At 42.6% G+C, this 18,535-nt stretch overlaps 1 protein-coding gene across 1 annotated transcript in view; it reads right to left on the reverse strand.

Annotated features, from left to right (window-relative positions):
• Positions 1-17,370, reverse strand: part of LOC143924748 (lysosomal dipeptide transporter MFSD1-like) — a 28,245-nt gene extending 10,875 nt beyond the window's left edge. The window contains exons 1-6 of the mRNA XM_077449182.1: positions 17,299-17,370; positions 17,173-17,210; positions 8,358-8,458; positions 5,910-6,031; positions 3,521-3,576; positions 2,754-2,897 (exon numbers count right to left, since the gene is read on the reverse strand). Coding sequence (XP_077305308.1) covers positions 2,754-2,897; positions 3,521-3,576; positions 5,910-6,031; positions 8,358-8,458; positions 17,173-17,194 — 445 coding nt within the window. The 5' untranslated portion in view covers positions 17,195-17,210; positions 17,299-17,370. The remainder of the gene's footprint in view (positions 1-2,753; positions 2,898-3,520; positions 3,577-5,909; positions 6,032-8,357; positions 8,459-17,172; positions 17,211-17,298) is intronic.
• Positions 17,371-18,535: the final 1,165 nt, after the last annotated feature.

Here is an 18,535-nt window from a genome sequence, read left to right on the forward strand (position 1 = left end):
GAAAACAGACCCTCAAATTTATTTATTACAGGTATTTCTATATCGTCATCTATGACTATGCTATGCTTTACATATATATATTATAGATTCACATCAGTCCCAGCCCCAATGGAGCTTACAATCAAAAGGTCCCAACTCACATTCATAAATACACATACTAGGGCCAATTTAGACAGGATCCAATTAACCTACCAGCATGTCTTTGGAGTGTGGGAGGAAACTGGAGTATCCGGAGGAAACCCACGTAGGCACAGGGAGAACATGCAAACTACAGGCAAGTAGTGCCGCGGTTGTGATTTGAACCCACGTGGTGCCAGGTGGAAGTGCTAACCACTTACCCACTGTGCTGCCTAGATATCTGAAGTTTAAATAAAACAGGTTCCACCTGCATACTCCCTAAAGAGGTACAAATCATTGGCACCTATCAGGTTCTGATTTTATGGATTTGAAGTGGTGCTAAACATAGGGACTTGCATTTCCATATGACAAATCTAAATTTTTGTTAATTTATAATAGAAATATAAAGCAATATTATGTGTCATTTGTTCAAGCCGATCACATTTATCTGTAAGCACTGTAATAGAATGTATAAACAACTGACTCCATCTTAGATTCCCCTCCATTTTACATAAAGTATAAATTAACTTTTTGTGTGTGTAAAGCCTCGTTACACACAATCGGATTTTCTGAGGGGAATTGTGTGATGACAGACCGTTGGTGAAAAATCCGACCATTTGTACGCTCCATCAGACAATTTTGGGCAACTTTCCGTGGACAAATGTTGGATGGCAGGTTTATAAATTTTTCCGTGGACAAATGTCTGTTGTCGGATTTTTCGAGTGTGTGTACACAAGTCCGTCAGACTAAAGTCCAAAGTACAAGCACTCGGAAGCAAGGACGAGCCATAAACGGTCGGTCTTGTAAACTAGTGTTCGTAATGGAAAATTAAAATTTCGTGACGCAGCAAATTATGAAATCTCCAAATGCAGCGCACAATTCTCTTCTTCTTTAAATGGGATAATAATGAAGCTGCTTTGCTGGTGATACTGATGGAGTTCTGCCAAACATCTTTTCAAAGGCTTTTTTTTTCTAGTGACATCAAGAATATTATTATTATGCTTTTTTTTTTTTTTTTTGGGCAAGTTGCCACAACACAATTATCCCGTAGTTTTTAAGATCAAAGATACAACTATGTTGGTGCCCCTTGTCAATTTTACAATTTGTATTTTTTAAAATGTAACTGCCTACTCTCAAACTGTTGTTTGAAGTAAAACACATAGCCAAGTTATTCTACACAATATTTTTATTGTGCATTAAAAAAAAAAAATTACGAATAAAATTAGACATGCTATCTGCTAATAGAACTTGACCAAAAAGTGCATTCTATGCATACAAAAATATAACAAATCAAATCATTATTATTCAACGAAAAAATATAAAATAAAAGCCTCATGCATTTGTCCTTCTTAATATAGGGGGTCAGCAATGCCAAGAATGGATGAAAGCAGGGGTCCATCATCCGGAGATAATTCCGAAAACCTGGATTATTCTCTTGGAGCTCCCGCAGCAATGGCATATGACATAATTGGTCATGATTAATAAAGCAACCAATTTTTGGGCCAAGAAATCCTCCTCCTCCTGCTCCTGGACTGGACTTGGGTCAAAGCAATAACGCCAAGGCCAATAATAAGTAACACGTTATCAACTCCGATTCCACAACATGGTTGGTTGACAAAAAGCCGTTCAGAAATGAACTGAAAAGCGCAAAATGAAAAGTGCAAAACACTCACTGAACTTCTAACATGAAATTATCAGGTGCCCAAAGGGTGGAACTAAAGAGCTGTCAGTTTGACTAGCAGTTTGCATAGAACCAAACCCTATGAGATATTGTAGTTAAGCTGAAGCTGTGTCAGCAAGTGATCAGCTATTTCTTGTTATCTAGTCAAGCAGCCTAACTCTTGATCAGAAAGTACTGAGTGTAAAGTTTGAATAACCCTAATGCCCTGTACACATGATAGGATTTTCCGACAACAAAACCATGGATTTTTTTCCAAAGGATGTTGGCTCAAACTTGTCTTGCATACTCACGGTCCAAAAAATATTGTTGGAAATTCTGAACGTCAAGAACGCGGTAACATACAACAAGTACGACAAGCCGAGAAAAATGAAGTCCAATAGCCAGTGCAGCTCTTCTGCTTGATTCCGAGCATGTGTGGACTTTTGTACACACAAAAAAAAAAGTTTTGTTGTCGGAAAATTTGAGAACCAGCTCTCAAACATTTGTTGCTGGAATTTCCGACAACAAATGTTCTATGGAGCATACACACGGTCGGACTTTCGCTCACATCTGACATTTGTTGTCGGAAAATCCTATCGTGTGTACAAGGCATTAGACATGTATTTTTTCTGCTATATACACACACTACCATTGTATTCAGTAAAGACACACTAAAGCCTGTTTCCCGTGTCTCATTTGGTCTCTTACGGATCCGAGGGTCCCAGTGGTCTACCTACATAAACCAGGGTGGTCGTCAAGGTGTATAATTCCTTTCAGGCACCATTTGAATGAAGGAGCCAACATTTTACATGGGGTGCATTTACTTTTTCACAGGTGTAAATGTTCTCCCATCTTGTACCAGGAAATAAACAGGAAATGTCACCAAAGCATATTTTTTAATTATTTTTTTTTTATGCAAAAAGGACAATACTAGATCTGTACGGCCTTGGGAGAGTTGAGTTTTATAGAACCTTACTTGTCAGTGATCCATTCCCGGAGCCAAACAACAAGCGTCCAGTTAACATCAGAGGCAGCAAGTAGGGGGTTCCTTTAAAGTGTGATCCCAGCGCAAAAATAGAGGAGCCCAGCACAGTCAGGAAGGAAAAGAGGAAAAGTCCAACTAGAAAAAGTCAAAAGCACACCTTTTTAAAAAAAGAAAAATGTAAATGCTTTGTTTCTTTCATAACTCTACACATTCAGTTATTGTTTCAGTTAGTAAATGCAATTATTAGAACATCTGATTGTTAAATTCTGTCATTTTTTTTTCTTATGGCCTCCTGTATAGGAATAAATATTTAATATGTCTATTCCATCTTGGAGCAGAATGAGGACACAGCAGATTTTAAGAATATCTACCAGGCATTCATTCTTGGTAGGATAAAATTAAAGCCAAATTCCAAGCATACAGCTAAATACACTTGAATTACATATACAGGAGTGGATATACTTGTAGAGGGTTTGTAATTCTGTCCATTCAGTTTTTAGATTTACATAGATGTGCCACACAGCACAACCAGGTTGCCCGGTGGGCCAACAACTAGGTCTGTGATTGGACAGTTAAAATTCTGCAGCTAACTAATGAGCTCCTGGCATGTTGGCACATATGCACACAGCACACCTGATTGGCTCTCAGTGCCTCCCTCAGCTGCACGTGTGCATGTATGTATAATTATATTATCACCATAACTGATATTTAAATCTACAGAAGAATTGATAAACATAAATAAATACTTTAGAACTCACATCTGTTCCCTAGCTTGTCGATGAGAAACCCCGCCATGATCACAACCAACGCATTGCTGAGAAATAAAAGAAAAAAATAAAAAATAAAATAAAATGAAAAACCGGAAATGTGAAACTTTGTGAACAAAATTTAGAACCATGTTTGTTTTAAACAAGGTGTAGCTGGTTCAGAGTATAAATGTAGGGTGAAGTTTTCTAGATATTGTGCGGTGTCCAGTGTGGTTCAGCTTTACCCCGTATAGCCTTTTATTGCTAATAACATGTATGCAAAGGACAACGTATTGTGCAAGAGTTGGCCTCAAGCTACTCCCAGTGCAGGTACATTACTGGCAATGGCCCCGAATGCTTCCAGGCACCTGAACCACTATGAATCAACCTATTAGAGAAGCCTGCTTCATCTACACAGATGTTATAGGGGGTACATTACAATCTGTCTCCTTGGCATAGGATGGTACAAAGCAAGACAGGACTGTATTGGAGTATATTAAGCAATAGGCACTGTGCAGGTATGCAACATGATGAATAGTTCTCTTTAAACTGAACCACTTTATAACACGTCAGATTAAAAAAAAAAAAAAATGAAATACTTAATATGAACACACCAGACTTTATGCATACAAGAAATGCATGAAAGATGTGCTCTTGCACCAATCTGATTACAGTTGTTAAATTGAAGTCTTGTTTTTTTTTTCTCTATACAGATAGGCTGCATAACAAGTCAAGAATATGGCATTTTAAAAATTTTATGTGTCTGCCCTAAACTGGAAAAAGCTGCCCTACAGTAGCACGCTACAGATCACCACTGCTCCTATAAAGCCCTCTCTGTAATAAAGGCTCTAATCCACAACACTAAGGGTCCTTTCACACGGGGCGGATCAGTTCTGATCCGCCCCGTGGATATCCGTTTGCTCAGCGGGGATCACTCCGCCGATCCCCGCTGAGCAGGGAGATGACAGCTCCGTCTCTGCACACTGCGCAGGGACGGACCTGTCACAGCGCCGCTCTCCCCTATGGGAGATCGGATGACAACGGACCGCAGTGCCCGTCGTCACCCGATCCGATCCGCAGACGGATGGAAAAATAGCTTTTTCCTCCGTTACACTTTTTCGGATCGGAGCGGGTCGGATGTCAGCGGACATGTCACCGCTGACATCCGACGCTCCATAGACCTCTATGGAGCACCCGTTCAGGTCCGCCTGAAAAACTGACAGGCGGGCCTGAACGGGACGTCAGTGTGAAAGAGGCCTTAGAATGAGCATTGTTTGTTAGGGTACAGTGCAGGGGAAATGTCAGACCACTGGAGATCAAGACTGCTCTGTGTGAGAGAAACGGTCCAGATCTTCACTGTGCTGCCAGCAGAGAGCAGATTACTCTAAATTCCATGGGAACAGATCTCCACATTATATCCCTTTGAAGCTGCAGCGGCTATCTTGAACCTTCTACACTTAATGCCCAAATTACATCAATCATTAACAATCCCAGGCTGGCCCTGATCTATTCTGACTTTGCCCACTTTTATCAGCTATTGGCGTTCTCTGCCTTCATATTGTACCTGAGCATTATATGGAAGAAAGCATCCCCAGCATACTTTGGTGTTTACAAGAGCCGGTGTCCTATCACATTGTGTCCCCCATCGGATAGTGTCCGCTGTGTACTGCGCATGCGCAGTACATAGGACACACAGATTCCGAAAATAGCCGAAGATGAACGGCACCTGCGCCGTGAGTCCAGGTTCTAGCCCCACCATCCAAGTGGACATAGAGTTGGAAAAAAGAGCCAAGCGCAGCGAGGCCGGGCCCGAACCGTGGCGAGCGAAGCAAGCCCACGAGGGGCCTTCTAATATTTGCAGCCCTACGTCCACTTGGATGGTGGGGCTAGCACCTCCACTCACGGCGCAGGTGCCGTTCATCTTCGGCTATTTTCGGAATCTCCTTCTGCTCCATACTGCGCAAGCGCTGCATCTGCGCAGTAAGGGGCAGACACTAGCCGATGGACGGACACTATATGCCAGAACACCGGCCCCTTCCACCAAACTCTGAACATTGACCAGCAAACAGACCCAGTGATGAGTCTCAAAAGAGATATAAAAAAAAAAATAATAATATTATGTGAATATGAGTAATTGCACATTTCATTGGAAAGGGGGCTTGAGGGACAAGAGAAGGTATTAAAATGTGTACATTACACACAGGTTTAAGCACTTGCCCATGATAATAAAAAAACATGTTATTTACTTATGCAGTCTGACTGTATACTAATGAAAGGCAAGACTTCAATAAGGCTTTAAGGCAAATTGATTGCCAAGTGAACCAAACTCTTTTTTTCTGTTTTTCATCCACAAGCCTGATTATTAAATTCGAAGCAGTGTAATAATGTTCAGTATACTCACGTCCAGGCGTATATAGCGTACAGCAGATTATACTGCTCTGGAGTCATGCCCAGCCCCTCCACACAGCCAGTGCTGCCATTATGGTGCGTGCCATTTGGCTGACTACCATTACATGTCAGATTCTGGAAACAATGCAGAGATGTGAGACAACAACGTTACTGAGAGTTAAAGGAATGGCAATGTATACAAAGACATCCATCCAATATGTCATCTAATGTGCAATAGTAACATTCAAAGTGCAACGAAACTGGCTGTATGCACATGCGTTCTTTTGGAAATGTAAAAATGTAAAGTTGTCATTTCTGTATGGAGCTTGCTGCAGTTAGCTTTTACATTTTTTTCTACTTTTGGATACAGCGAGAAAGATTAGAAGTCCTGTCCTGTTTTTACTGCTATCTGGGGGTCCGTTATGCTGGTCATACACACTTCAATAAATCATGGATTACTTCCCCAATATGAATAATCGATCTATAGTCATTAACTAATTTCATCAATATGAACACACACAGCAAAGTGGATTTTGAATGGTAGGTAAGGTGCATTCGTAACTTACAAATGTAAGTCATAGATCGCATCTCTGTTCCCACCATGCATTCTCATATTCTAATCAAACAAGATACATGAACAAAGTATCTCAGTGCTGCTGATCAATGCAAAGCGATTGATAATATTCAGCCCTGGATGATTGATTTAGTTTAATTTAATCTGATCTAAATTGAGTTTCTAGCATTCGGAAGAGAAAGTTCTAGCTATTTAATTGCTTGCAGATTCAGTCATTTTGATCAAATCACATAATCTGATAATAAAACTGAAGTGTGTATGACCACCATTAGACAGATTTACCCCAACTACTTGTCCTGCTCATGTTTTACGAGACAGGAAGTGAAGGGAAATCTGCAAGAGAAGCACACACAAAATTCTAACAGGGGTTCTAGCCTTCCCTTCTTTTCTCAATTTGTGTTGTTGTAGGAGAGTTCCGCTCACTTCCTGTCTGAAAACATCAGCAAGACAGGAAGAGAAGGGAAATCACTTTAAAGAGGGAGTCCACCTAAAAAAAAATTAAAAGCCAACAGCTACAAAGACTGCAGCTGCTGACTTTTAATAAATGGACACTTACCTGTCCTAGGGTCCAGCGATGTCGACAGCCGAAGCCAATCAATCGCTCGGCTCTCGGCAGCTGCCGCCGCCATCCTCGGTGAGGGAAACAGCAAGTAAAGCATTGCGGCTTCACTTCCCGGTTCCCTACTGCACATGCTAACTGGTCCCCGCGTGTTTCCCAGGAGAACGTGTGTGGGAGTTTAATCCCGGATGTGAGTTCAAATGCTTGTATCATACAGGTATCTGCACTCCCCCTCCCCATGAAAGGTGCCAAATGTGACACTGGAGGGGGGGGTGAGGGTTCCGAAAAGCCACTTAAAGAGGAAGTAAACCCTGATGGGTTTACTTCCTCTTTTTTCCCTGCAAAGGTAAAGCATAATGGACTACTATGCATCGCATAGTAGCTCATTATGTGTCACTTACCTGACACAGGAGCCAGCGAAGTCGCCGCTGATCCCTGTAGTCCGCCGCATCCATCTTGCTGGTGGCGTCTCGCAGCTCCGACCAATGACAGCGGCGAAGCCGCGATGACGTCACTCCCGCGCATGCGCACGGGAGTCGCGTCTCGCAGCTCCGCCTCTGCCATTCGGCGAAGCCGCGATGACGTCACTCCCGCGCATGCGCACGGGAGTCGACAAATTAGGCAAATCCATTCTTGGATTTGCCGCATTTAGTGCGCCTGCGCGCCGCTGTCTACGGCGCATGCGCCGTAGACAGCGGTGCCCATTTTCGGGCAAATATCTCCTAAACCATATAGGTTTAGGAGATATTGCTTGGACCTACAGGTAAGCCTTAATCTAGGCTTACCTGTAGGTCAAAGTGGTTTGAAGGGGTTTACTTCCTCTTTAAGGACCGGGCCTCTTTCTGAGATTTGTTGTTTACAAAATAGGATTTTTATAACAGCTTACCTGTAAAATCCTTTTCTTGGAGTACATCATGGGACACAGAGCCTTAAATAAGTCCTCTATAGCAGTGAAAACCAGACAGGAGGTTGGTTTTTAAGCAGCCCATAAATGACTTGATTTTCTTTCCTTTAAACACAAGTGGAAGGAAAGAAATCTGCTTGATTCCGTCATCTACATTGACTCCCGCTGCACTACTGTATTCTGCCAATGGGGAGCACGGGGAGCCTTCCCGGCCTACAGTAATCGAATTCAAATCCTAATCAAAGAAAAAATCCTACAGGCCAGTTGTAGCCAAATCAACCAATGGATCGACTTGGGTACAATCAGTCTGCCCATACAGAGGTCGAATCTCAGCTGGTCAAATGTCTCCACAAGTTTTGGATGGACACTCACATTAATTTTAGAATAGTTTTATTACGTCTTTGAAATTAATCTTAACACTTACCCCTTGGAATTGGTCCTGCAGAACGCTGGGAATATCAAAGCAGAAATAGGAGCCAAAGGTGAGCATGCAGTTGAAAAAGAGAACCACAAATCGGTAATACCCTGAAAAAGTGAAAGGGACAATTTTATTACTGCACAGACTTCACCAACTGAATACAATTCAGGGATCTGATCCATACACTGGTCCTGCTAAGATGTACACTCGGGATACACTTGGAGATCCTGCATAGAACACCTATGTGGGTATACACCGCCCTTTGCTCAGGTATAGGGAACAGTACCCCATCAAGCATTAAAATAATGGAGAACGATTATAATTTCTATCAGGTTTTTACTGCTGTCCATGTAAGAGGATGAGAACATGGCCAACGGGGTAGAGTCATGTATCGCAGGAAAATAGGCAGGCCAGAATACAATTCAATGCTTCGGCCCATTTCAAACGGCGCCTTCTCTTTTCATCAGCAGGAGATCTGATCCGACCACAGCAGGCCGTGTCTGCTCAGTTTATGCAGAGCGGAAATGGACAGAGTCCACGTTGCTCTATGGACAGCCGGGAATGAACAGAATCCGCTTTCCATTTACAAGTGACTACCACCGATTCAATCTGCCTACACAGAGGAGAACGAATCAACTTACGTTTGTTTTTAGCAGACCAGGTCAGAGAAAGGCGGGTGTAAATAGACACAAGCTTATTTACACCTTCTGGTCCATAGGGGGTGAATGGACCATCTGATCTGGTCCACCTGAAAAACTGACAGGAGGACCTGATTGGAACGGTCATGTCCTACTTACATTTGGGGCTTTTTTAACTTTATTAACCACTTAAGGACCGAGTCTCTTTTTGAGATGTGTTGTTTACAAGTTAAAAAAAAAAGTTTTTGCTAGAAAATTACTTAGAACCCCCAAACACTATACATTTTTTTTTCTAACACCCTAGAGATTAAAAGGGCGATAGTTGCAATACTCTGTCACACTGTATTTGCACAGCGGTCTTAAAAGAGTAACGTTAGCCCCATTTTTTTTTTATTATTAAAGATAATGTTACACCGAGACACCGAGTAAATTGATACCTAACATATCACGCTTCATAATTGCGCCCGCTCATGGAATGGCGACAAATTTTTACCCTTAAAAATCTCAATAGGCAACATTAAAAAAAATTCTACAGGTTGCATATTTTGAGTTACAGAGGAGATCTAGGGCTAGAATTATTGTTCTTGCTCTTGGAATCACGGCGATACCTCACATGTGTGGTTTGAACATTGCTTTTATATGCAGACGCTTTTACCTTTTATTTTTTTTTAACAGTGTAAAAATAAAAAATATGTCACTTTTATTCCTATTACAAGTAATGTAAACATCCCTTCTAATAGCAAAAAGGCATGACAGGACCGCTTAAATATGAGATCTGGGGTTAAAAAGACCTCAGATCTCATATTTACACTAAAATGCAATAAGAAAAAAAAATGGCCCTTTAAGAGCTATGGGCAGAAGTGATGTTTTGATATCGCTTCCGCCCTGCAATTTTATGGAGACTGGTGGGGGCCATCTTCCCTTCGTGGCGAAGGGCACCGAAGCGTGGCAGGAGGGGGCCCTCTCCCACCGCTGGTAAAGATGATCTTGCGGCAAATCCATCGCAGAGGCCACTCTTATCAGCAAGCGGACCGCCGGCCGAAGAAGATACCGGGGATATGGCAGCTAGCTGGTTACAGTGGTAGTAAATGCCTCTACACCACTTATGCCTACAGGTAAGCTTATAAGGCTAGCCTGTAGGTACTGTGAATATCTCCTAAACTTGCACTGTTTAGGAGATATTCAGAGTGCATGCAGCTGAAGATGCCATTGGCACATGCGCTCTGAAGGTCTGGCATACCATGCCAGCCCTTTAGACCTGGGGCTGGAAACGACAGCTGCTGTGCACATAAGCGGGAGTGACGTCATTGTGCCCCTGGCCACTCATGTAGCCGGAGGCCAGGAACATGGAAGGAAGAACAGGGGAAGATGTCAGCCCCGTCAGCAGTGACAGTGTGGTGCTGGAGGGCTCAGTTCTAAAGTAAGTTTCTCATAATGTGCTAGTATGCTATACATACTACTAGCACATTATGACATTGCCTTGCAGGTTTGTTCCCCCCCCCCCCACCAACTGCGGTTTACTACTGCTTTAATTTCCTTACATGGATCTAGCTTTGTCCTCTCAAATCTACATCTTTTTTACATCATGCGGAGCTGTCTGTTTCTTCCTGGTTCTTGCATACGCCGCCCCCCCCAACATTTACCACACAGATTAAGTCATAAAAATCCTTCCCTTGCAGTAAATTACTAATATCATGGTGAACCCAGTCAGTCAATCTATGTATCATTATCTATGCAATGTACGAGTCGTAGAAACATAAAAAAACAAAAAACAAAAAAACAACAACACCCAATCAGGACTGGCTGAAATCAGGATGACGCCAAGGTAATCAAACATGACCACGTTCGAATCGGTGCTCATGATTGTTGCCAAGTGAGTACCACGCTGTATTAAAGTGGAGTTCCACTCAAAAGTGGAACATTCCACTTTTCCATCCCCCCACCCCTCTTATGTCACATTTGGGCCCTTTTGGGGGGGGGCTGTTTTTGACAGGTATCGAACCCCACTCCTGGAAGACGGGGCTGCGGCCCGGCCTCTCGGAAGTTTGGCCCCCTCCTCCTTCCTCAGCCGCCAGGCCAATTGGAATGCGCAGCACGCTTCGCACATGCGCAGTAAGGAACCGGCTGTGAAGTGGAAAGGCTTCACTGCAGGGTTCCCTTACCAGGAATGGCGGCGGCTGCTCCTGAGTAGGAGCAGCCGATCTGAAGATCGCCTGTGGTGCCGACATTGTGGCTCCCTGGACAGGTAAGTGTCCATATATTAAAAGTCAGCAGCTGCAGTATTTGTAGCTGCTGACTTAATTTTTCATGGGACGGCTGGACCTTCTCTAAGTAAATGAAGGGCTGAATTAAATTCGGTTTTCTGGCCTTTCTTCGCTACATAGTGCAAGAGACACATGGGAAGGCACCACCACACCCAATTCCAGAAAAAAAATAGAAGAATAGAGCTGGAACATTAAAACAACGAGTGCCTTGATTCTTGTCAGGTTCCCTTTGGTGGGGGACAGATTTCTGCTGCTGACCTCTGTCCCTGTCCCGGGTTCCACAGTTCAAAAGACACAAGGGTTACATCTGCAAGGAGCAGCAAAACCAGCTTTTAAAAATGCAGATTTTACAAAAACCATCAAAGCTTTTCAGCCTTTGACCTGTCAACACGACGATCAGATGCTGAGGCAGCAAAATGCACAGGAAGCCCATCTGCAGGGTGATCCTTCTTCTAACAAGCACTTTACATCAAAGGAAAAAAAAAAAAAATAACTCACCCAAGCTCTAGCCAATTAAGCTCAAAAAAGATACATAGAAAGTACAGGCCGCCAACTTGACAGCTTCTCCATAGAAAAATATTTAATTACAGTAATAACATCATCCAAAAATGCTAACATGTCCCCTGATGAAGTCACGTGGTGTGATGTCACGCGTAGGGACGGGAAGGACGCTGACTGTGGATGCACTTTCTGCTGATTACTAGAAAAAGGCTTTTTTCTATCTATTAATGTGTGAGCACCCTGTGTATGAAGATTTTTAATAAATGCTATTTGTGAAATACTACACTATGGTATTCCCTCTCTATTAATCTATTGGGTCCTATGGAGCAATAAGAATAACATTTAAAAAAGAAGGTGACCGAATTTACCAGGAGAGAAGACCTATAAAGAAATCTATATACCTCTATGCGAATCCCTCCTTGCTATAGGTAAGGGGCCACTGCCCACTAAAGTGTGATCACAGCGGGATTAAGCACTGGGAGATCCACACCTCAGTTGAATTTGCACAAAGCACTTGCACTTAAAGGAGACTGTTGTTTATTTATGGATTGGAATATTTATATCTTTTTATTTTTTTATTTTTGATGGATTTCAATATGAATGTTTAATCTATAGAGGCCAGATTCATTCTGATATAACGTATGTTACAGCCGGCTCTGTAGTGCGTTTACTACTATATATATTTTTTGTTTAATTCTAAAGTTTATTTCCATGTGATCAGGAGAGGGTACCCTCTTTTTGGTCTAGGTATACTCTTTCTTATTTTCTTGTATATCATTTGTTTATTATTAGGGTGGTTCACTTATATCACCTCTGGAGAGTGTTTACTTATTTGCACATTTATAAGACGCACTTGGCACTTTATGATCAATTCACTGTTTTTTGGCTTTGCACTCAATTGAAGCAGTTGTGTTTCCATGGAGGTTTTCAATTGACTCTGTAGTGCGTTTACTTTTTTTTTTCTTTCTCCATTTTCTCTGCACTTTATCAAAAAAATTTTAAGAGACTGTTTTTAGTTACCTTTCTTCACTTGATTTTCATTTATTTGGATTCTATCACCTCTGTGGTGTGTTTATTTTATTTAATGTAGCACTTTGCACTTTTTGATATTATTTAGTAGACATTTATATATATATTTTTATATTACACTATTGATTTGTGTAACTAGGCATTATACTTATCACCCTCGGAGGGTTATTTAACCACTTCCCGACCAGCGCACGACGATGTACGTCGACAGAATGGCACGGGCAGGCATATTGGCGTACAGGTACGTCCAATATTCAATGCCGCCCTGCCATCGGGAGCGCGCCGCCGGCGGCGCGCTCCCGCGCTGGTCGGGACCCCCATGAGTCCGGTCGCGGGACCCGCGGACTCGATCGCCGCGGGCATCCCCGCGATCGTCTCAGGGAGCGGCCGAATGGAGGAAATGCTGTGTAAACAACATTTCTCCATTCTGCCTAGCAACTAGTGACGCTGATCTCTGCTCCATGTGATTGGAGCAGAGATCAGTGTTCACTAAATGAAAGCCCAACCCCCCCACAGTTAGTAACACACCCCTAGGAACACTTAACCCCTACACTGCCACCCACTGGTTAACCCTTTCACTGCCAGTGTCATTTACACAGGAATCACTGCATTTATATAGCAGTGATTACTGTATAAATGACAATGGTCCCAAAAATGTGTCAAAAATGTCCGATGGGTCCCCCACAATGTCGCAGTCACAATAAAAATCGCTGATCGCCGCCATTACTAGTAAAAAAATAAATAAAAAAAAAATTATAAATAAAAATGCTATAAAACTATCCCTATTTTGTAAACGCTATAACTTTTGCGCAAACCAATCAATAATCGCTTATTGCGATTTTTTTTACCAAAAATATGTAGAAGAATACGTATCAGCCTAAACTGAGGGAAAAAAATGTTTTTTTATATATTTTTGGGGGATATTTATTATAACAAAAAGTAAAAAATAATGCGTTTTTTCAAAATTGTCGCTCTATTTTTGGTTATAGCGCAAAAAATAAAAACCGCAGGGGTGATCAAATAACACCAAAAGAAAGCTCTATTGGTGGGAAAAAAAGGACGTCAATTTTGTTTGGGAGCCACGTCGCAATGACCGCGCAATTGTCAGTTAAAGCGACGCAGTGCCGAATCGCAAAAAGGGGTCTGGTCTTTGACCAGCAAATTGGTCCGGTCTGCAAGTGGTTAATATAGGGGCAGTGCAACTTTTTTTTTTTAAGGTTATAAACCGATTAATCGAAAACAATAATCGGCCAACTAATCGATTATGAAAATAATCATTAGTTGCAGCCCTACTCCAGACCTAACCTAAACCTTATTGAGCACCAGTGGGGCATCCTCAAACAGAAGGTGGAAGAGCACAAGGTCTCTAACCTCCACCAGCTCCGTGATGTCGTCATGGAGGAGTGGAAGAGGATTCCAGTGGCAACCTGTGAAGCTCTGGAGAACTTCATGCCCAAAAGGGTTAAGGCAGTGCTGGAAAATAATGGTGGCCACACAAAACATTGACACTTTGGGCCCAATTTGGAATTTTTTTTACTTAGGGGTGTACTCACTTTTGTTGCCAGCGGTTTAGACATTAATGGCTGTGTGTTGAGTTATTTTGGTCTTAGTAAAGAAAACAATATGTAATGTTTGGGGGTTCCAAGTAATTTTCTAGCAAAAAAAAAAAAAAAAGAGTTTTTAACTTGTAAACACCAAAATCTCAAAACGAGGCTAGTCCTTAAAGCGGTAGTAAACCCGCTGAAAAAAAAATAAAAATAATGGAGCGGCGATATCGTCACTCCATGCGCGCGGGAGATTTCTTTCCGGCAGGGTCTGGCGTCTGCCGGGCTTCCAGCCGAGAAACCCCTGTGCACATGCGCCGCTGCAATGGCCAGCGGCTCATTGCCAGGGGAATATCTCCTAAACCATACAGGTTTAGGAGATTTTTTTTTACCTACAGGAAAGCCTCATTATAGGCTTACCTGTAAGTAAAAGTGAAAAAAAAATAAAAAACACTTTACTACCGCTTTAAGTGGTTAAATAAATATTTTCTATGGAGAAAGCTGTCAAGTTGCCGGCCTGTACTTTCTATGGAACTTTACATAAATATACATGTAATTTATGTGCAATAAGAACGTTGGTTTAATTGGTATGAAGAACATAAAAACCTTATCGATCAGACAAACACTTTTAACCCCCACTAGCGGCTGAATAAAGGTTTAAAAGTGTCCACAAAGTGCCGCTGCCGAGGTGCTGCCCATTGATTTCAATAGGCAGGGGCGCTTTAGGAGCCATGTATACACCGCTCCTAAAGCGCCCCAAGATGCTGCTTGCAGGACTTTAATGTCCTGCCAGTGCACTGAAACAAAAAGAACCCACTCCAGGTGTCTACTTCCTAATGATCTCTCCCCTCTCCAGGCGTGGGTGCAGCTCAATATGCAACCATATGCAGAAATTTAACAAAAAGGTCCGGATGGCCACACTCCAATGAACATGATTTGTTTATTGTTATAATAAATCCCTGCACCAAGTATAAAACCTCTAGCGCGTTTCACACCGTTATAGCAGGTGCTTATTCATAGCATAGCCAAGATCAATGTCGGTGTCCGTGGGAACTTATCTGAGAGGCAGAAATTGCTCATTGTTCAAGGAATCCCGAGAAACCTCTGGAGGAACCCTGGGTTGCCATGGAACCCTGGTTGAGAAACCCTGGCCTAGACACATGAATGCCTCCTGGGATATGTAATGTGCATATCCCAGGAGCAAAATGTGTCACTCACCTAGCCGGCAATGAAGGATGAGGGGTGGGTAACGTGCAAACCATAAAAAAGTTAACAAAAAAGGGGAGGTCCTCATGGAGTGTTCTTGTGCAGTACAATTTCAGCAGCCCATTAAATTCCTCTCGATTGCGGACCCTCGAGAGCGCTGGGATTGGTGGTGATGTCTGCACTACAGAGAGGCTGCTCTGTGACCCCCCGGAAAACAGAAGCAACGAGGAATTTTGTGACTTCTGGCTTTTTGTTAACCTGGCTGTTGGTGGCCAGAAAAGCAACCGATCAGACTGATCTGTGCGTGACTGGCTGCACTGGAGGTCAGAGGAGAGATTTGGGGTCTAACAGACCCCTCCACGAAGAGGGCGAAGGGTGAGCTCAGGCGTGTTCGCAACTCCACGTGCCCACCAGGAAGACAGCGAGGCATTTCCCGATCCATGGCTGCACAGATCAGGAAATGTCTCATTGCCTGCGATTAGTACTTTGGAGTGTCACCTTCCTGTCGGGCACAGGAACGTGGAGTTGCGAATATGCCTGAGCTCTTCCTTAAAGAGGACCTGTCACAACCCATGCTGTCACAAGGGATGTTGCTCGCAATAAAGTTAGTACAAAGAAAAAACAAAAAAAAAAAAAAACACACGCTTAAGATAAAATAATAATAGTTAAAAATAAATAAAAAAAGAAAGCACCCTTGTCCCTACACACAAATGTGAACGCATATGTAAGTCATGCACACATATGTAAACGGTGATCGCACCTCACTTGTGAGGTATTGTTGTGAACGCCAGAGCAACACATCTAGCCCCAGAACTCCTCTAAAGCTAAACTGGTAACGTGGAAAGGTATTTAAAGCATTACCTATGGAGAATTTTAAGTAACGTACTTTGGCGCCATTCAATGGGTGTGCACAATTTTAAAGTGTGACATGTTAGGTATCTATTTACTCAGTGTACCATCATCTTTAATACTTTACCACAAAATTTGATATTTTATTGTGCACTAAAATGAATCAAAGTGGGTTTTTTTTTTCAAACAAATTGTGTTTGAAAAAACGTGGCGCAAATACATCTGACAATAAAATGACATGGAAAAAAAAAAATTGCAACGCCCACCATTTTATTCTATAGGGCCTCAGCTAAAAATATATATAATTTTCTAGCAAATAAAAAAAAAAAGTAGGTTGTGTACATGTATGTGAGAAGTGTCAGAAATGGTCTGGTAGGGAGGTGGCTGGAGAGGTAGGTGGATTTGGCGCACATTGCACCACTTTTAGAACATATAAGCGACTTTTGCTAAATCTGTGTGTCGGTCTCTAGGGACGGACAATCTGCCATTGGAATAAACTTGAGATGAATACTATGATGTGGTGAATTCAGTTTTAATGTCTCCATTGTTCTTATCACAATCCAAGGTGATGGTGGGAATCCTCCACTGTGCACGTCCTGCCAGCCCAACATTCCCACCATCATACTATCACTACAATATAAAGCGATCCCCGGATCCTTCCCTCCACCTTCTCATCTGGGCTCAGCCATGCTGATCCAGCTCACGTGACTCTGGCCATTTAAACTGATCACATGACCGCAGAGTCACATGGCCTGAGTTCTGCTGAAAACCCCTCGGGCGATCAACTGACCTCTCTCTGCTGGTACGGCCATGGCTCCTCCGTCCTCCCTGCACACACATAACAACACGTCAATTATAGATCAACAACAGTGGATGTCTCATCACACTACATACAACGTCCTCCCACCAGTCTCACCCCGACACAGCCAAACCAATCACCGGATCCCAGCACAATGCCCCGCCTATATCACACAGCACCCTGCTACTCCCTGACTCCGCCCTCCTGAGAGTCCCGCCCAGGGCGGTGTCACTCTGATCTCCCCGCCCTCCGCTCCCACATACAGACAGTGAGAACGCCGTACTGAGAATGGCCACCAGAGGGCTAAGGAGACCATTCACAGCCCGCTGTACTATACATGTCCTCCTGAGGGCGCGACTACTTCGTGACTATTCAAAGTCAGAAGAACTCATCAATATCCACCAGAGGGCGCGCCTGAGGAAAAAAAAGCTTTATTATGTGGCTACATATATATAGCCAGTCCAGCCGAACGTGTCCACCAGAGGGCGCACATGCTCTTTATGCTATTAACCCCTTCACACCTAAGGGTAAAAGAAATCTAAAAACCTAAACTCAATTTTGCAACTTTACATGTGTTAGTAAAACTGTACACAGCTACTTAGTGTATCCAGGTGGATTGTACATTTTTTTCAGGGCAATTTGGGCTTTCTTTTGGTGGTAAATGGTAATGATTTCTACTGATTTTTAATTTTTTTTTATTATCAAAGGAAAACTGGACAAAACAGTAAAAAAAAAAAATTAATCAAATAAATAAAAAATCTTTTTTTTTATTTTTATTTATTAGTATATTTCTGTCTGTTTTCATAATTTACCAGCAAAGAACAACCCCATAATAATTCTCCTGCTCCTGAGGATCGCAGTGATATGACACATGTGTATGTTATTTGTTGTTGGTACCTATACAGCCCAGGAACAATGGCGCACATTTACCATTTATTTTATCCCGTCTAAAACACACCGATACCTGGCAGATGCCTCGGACTCCTTAAATTTGTCCGATTCTCAGGTACCTGAATAAATTGGAATAAATCGGTCCTCTTTCCCCTTTGCCAGTCATTGCCCCAGATAGACACTGGAACCCCTTTGAAATGGGTGGATGAGTTTACATACCTGGGAGTGAGAATAGGGAATGAAATGACAGGCTACCTTGATAAAAATGTATACCCAAAAATCGCAAATATTACCAATAGACAGTTTCCCACCAACCGAGTCACAGGCCAGTCTGCCACTTCAGAGAGTTAGTACCATCAAATATCTTGGGATCCATGTATCCAGAATGTCGACAGACTTTGTACATCTCAATATTGAACCCCTCACGTCCTATGTAAAAACTAAGCTGAGGACCTGGGCTCGC

Source organism: Lithobates pipiens, unplaced genomic scaffold (assembly GCF_037356315.1).
Source record: "Lithobates pipiens isolate NorthernLeopardFrog02 unplaced genomic scaffold, aLitPip1_a1.2 Scaffold_22, whole genome shotgun sequence".
Classification (NCBI taxonomy): Eukaryota; Metazoa; Chordata; class Amphibia; order Anura; family Ranidae; genus Lithobates; species Lithobates pipiens.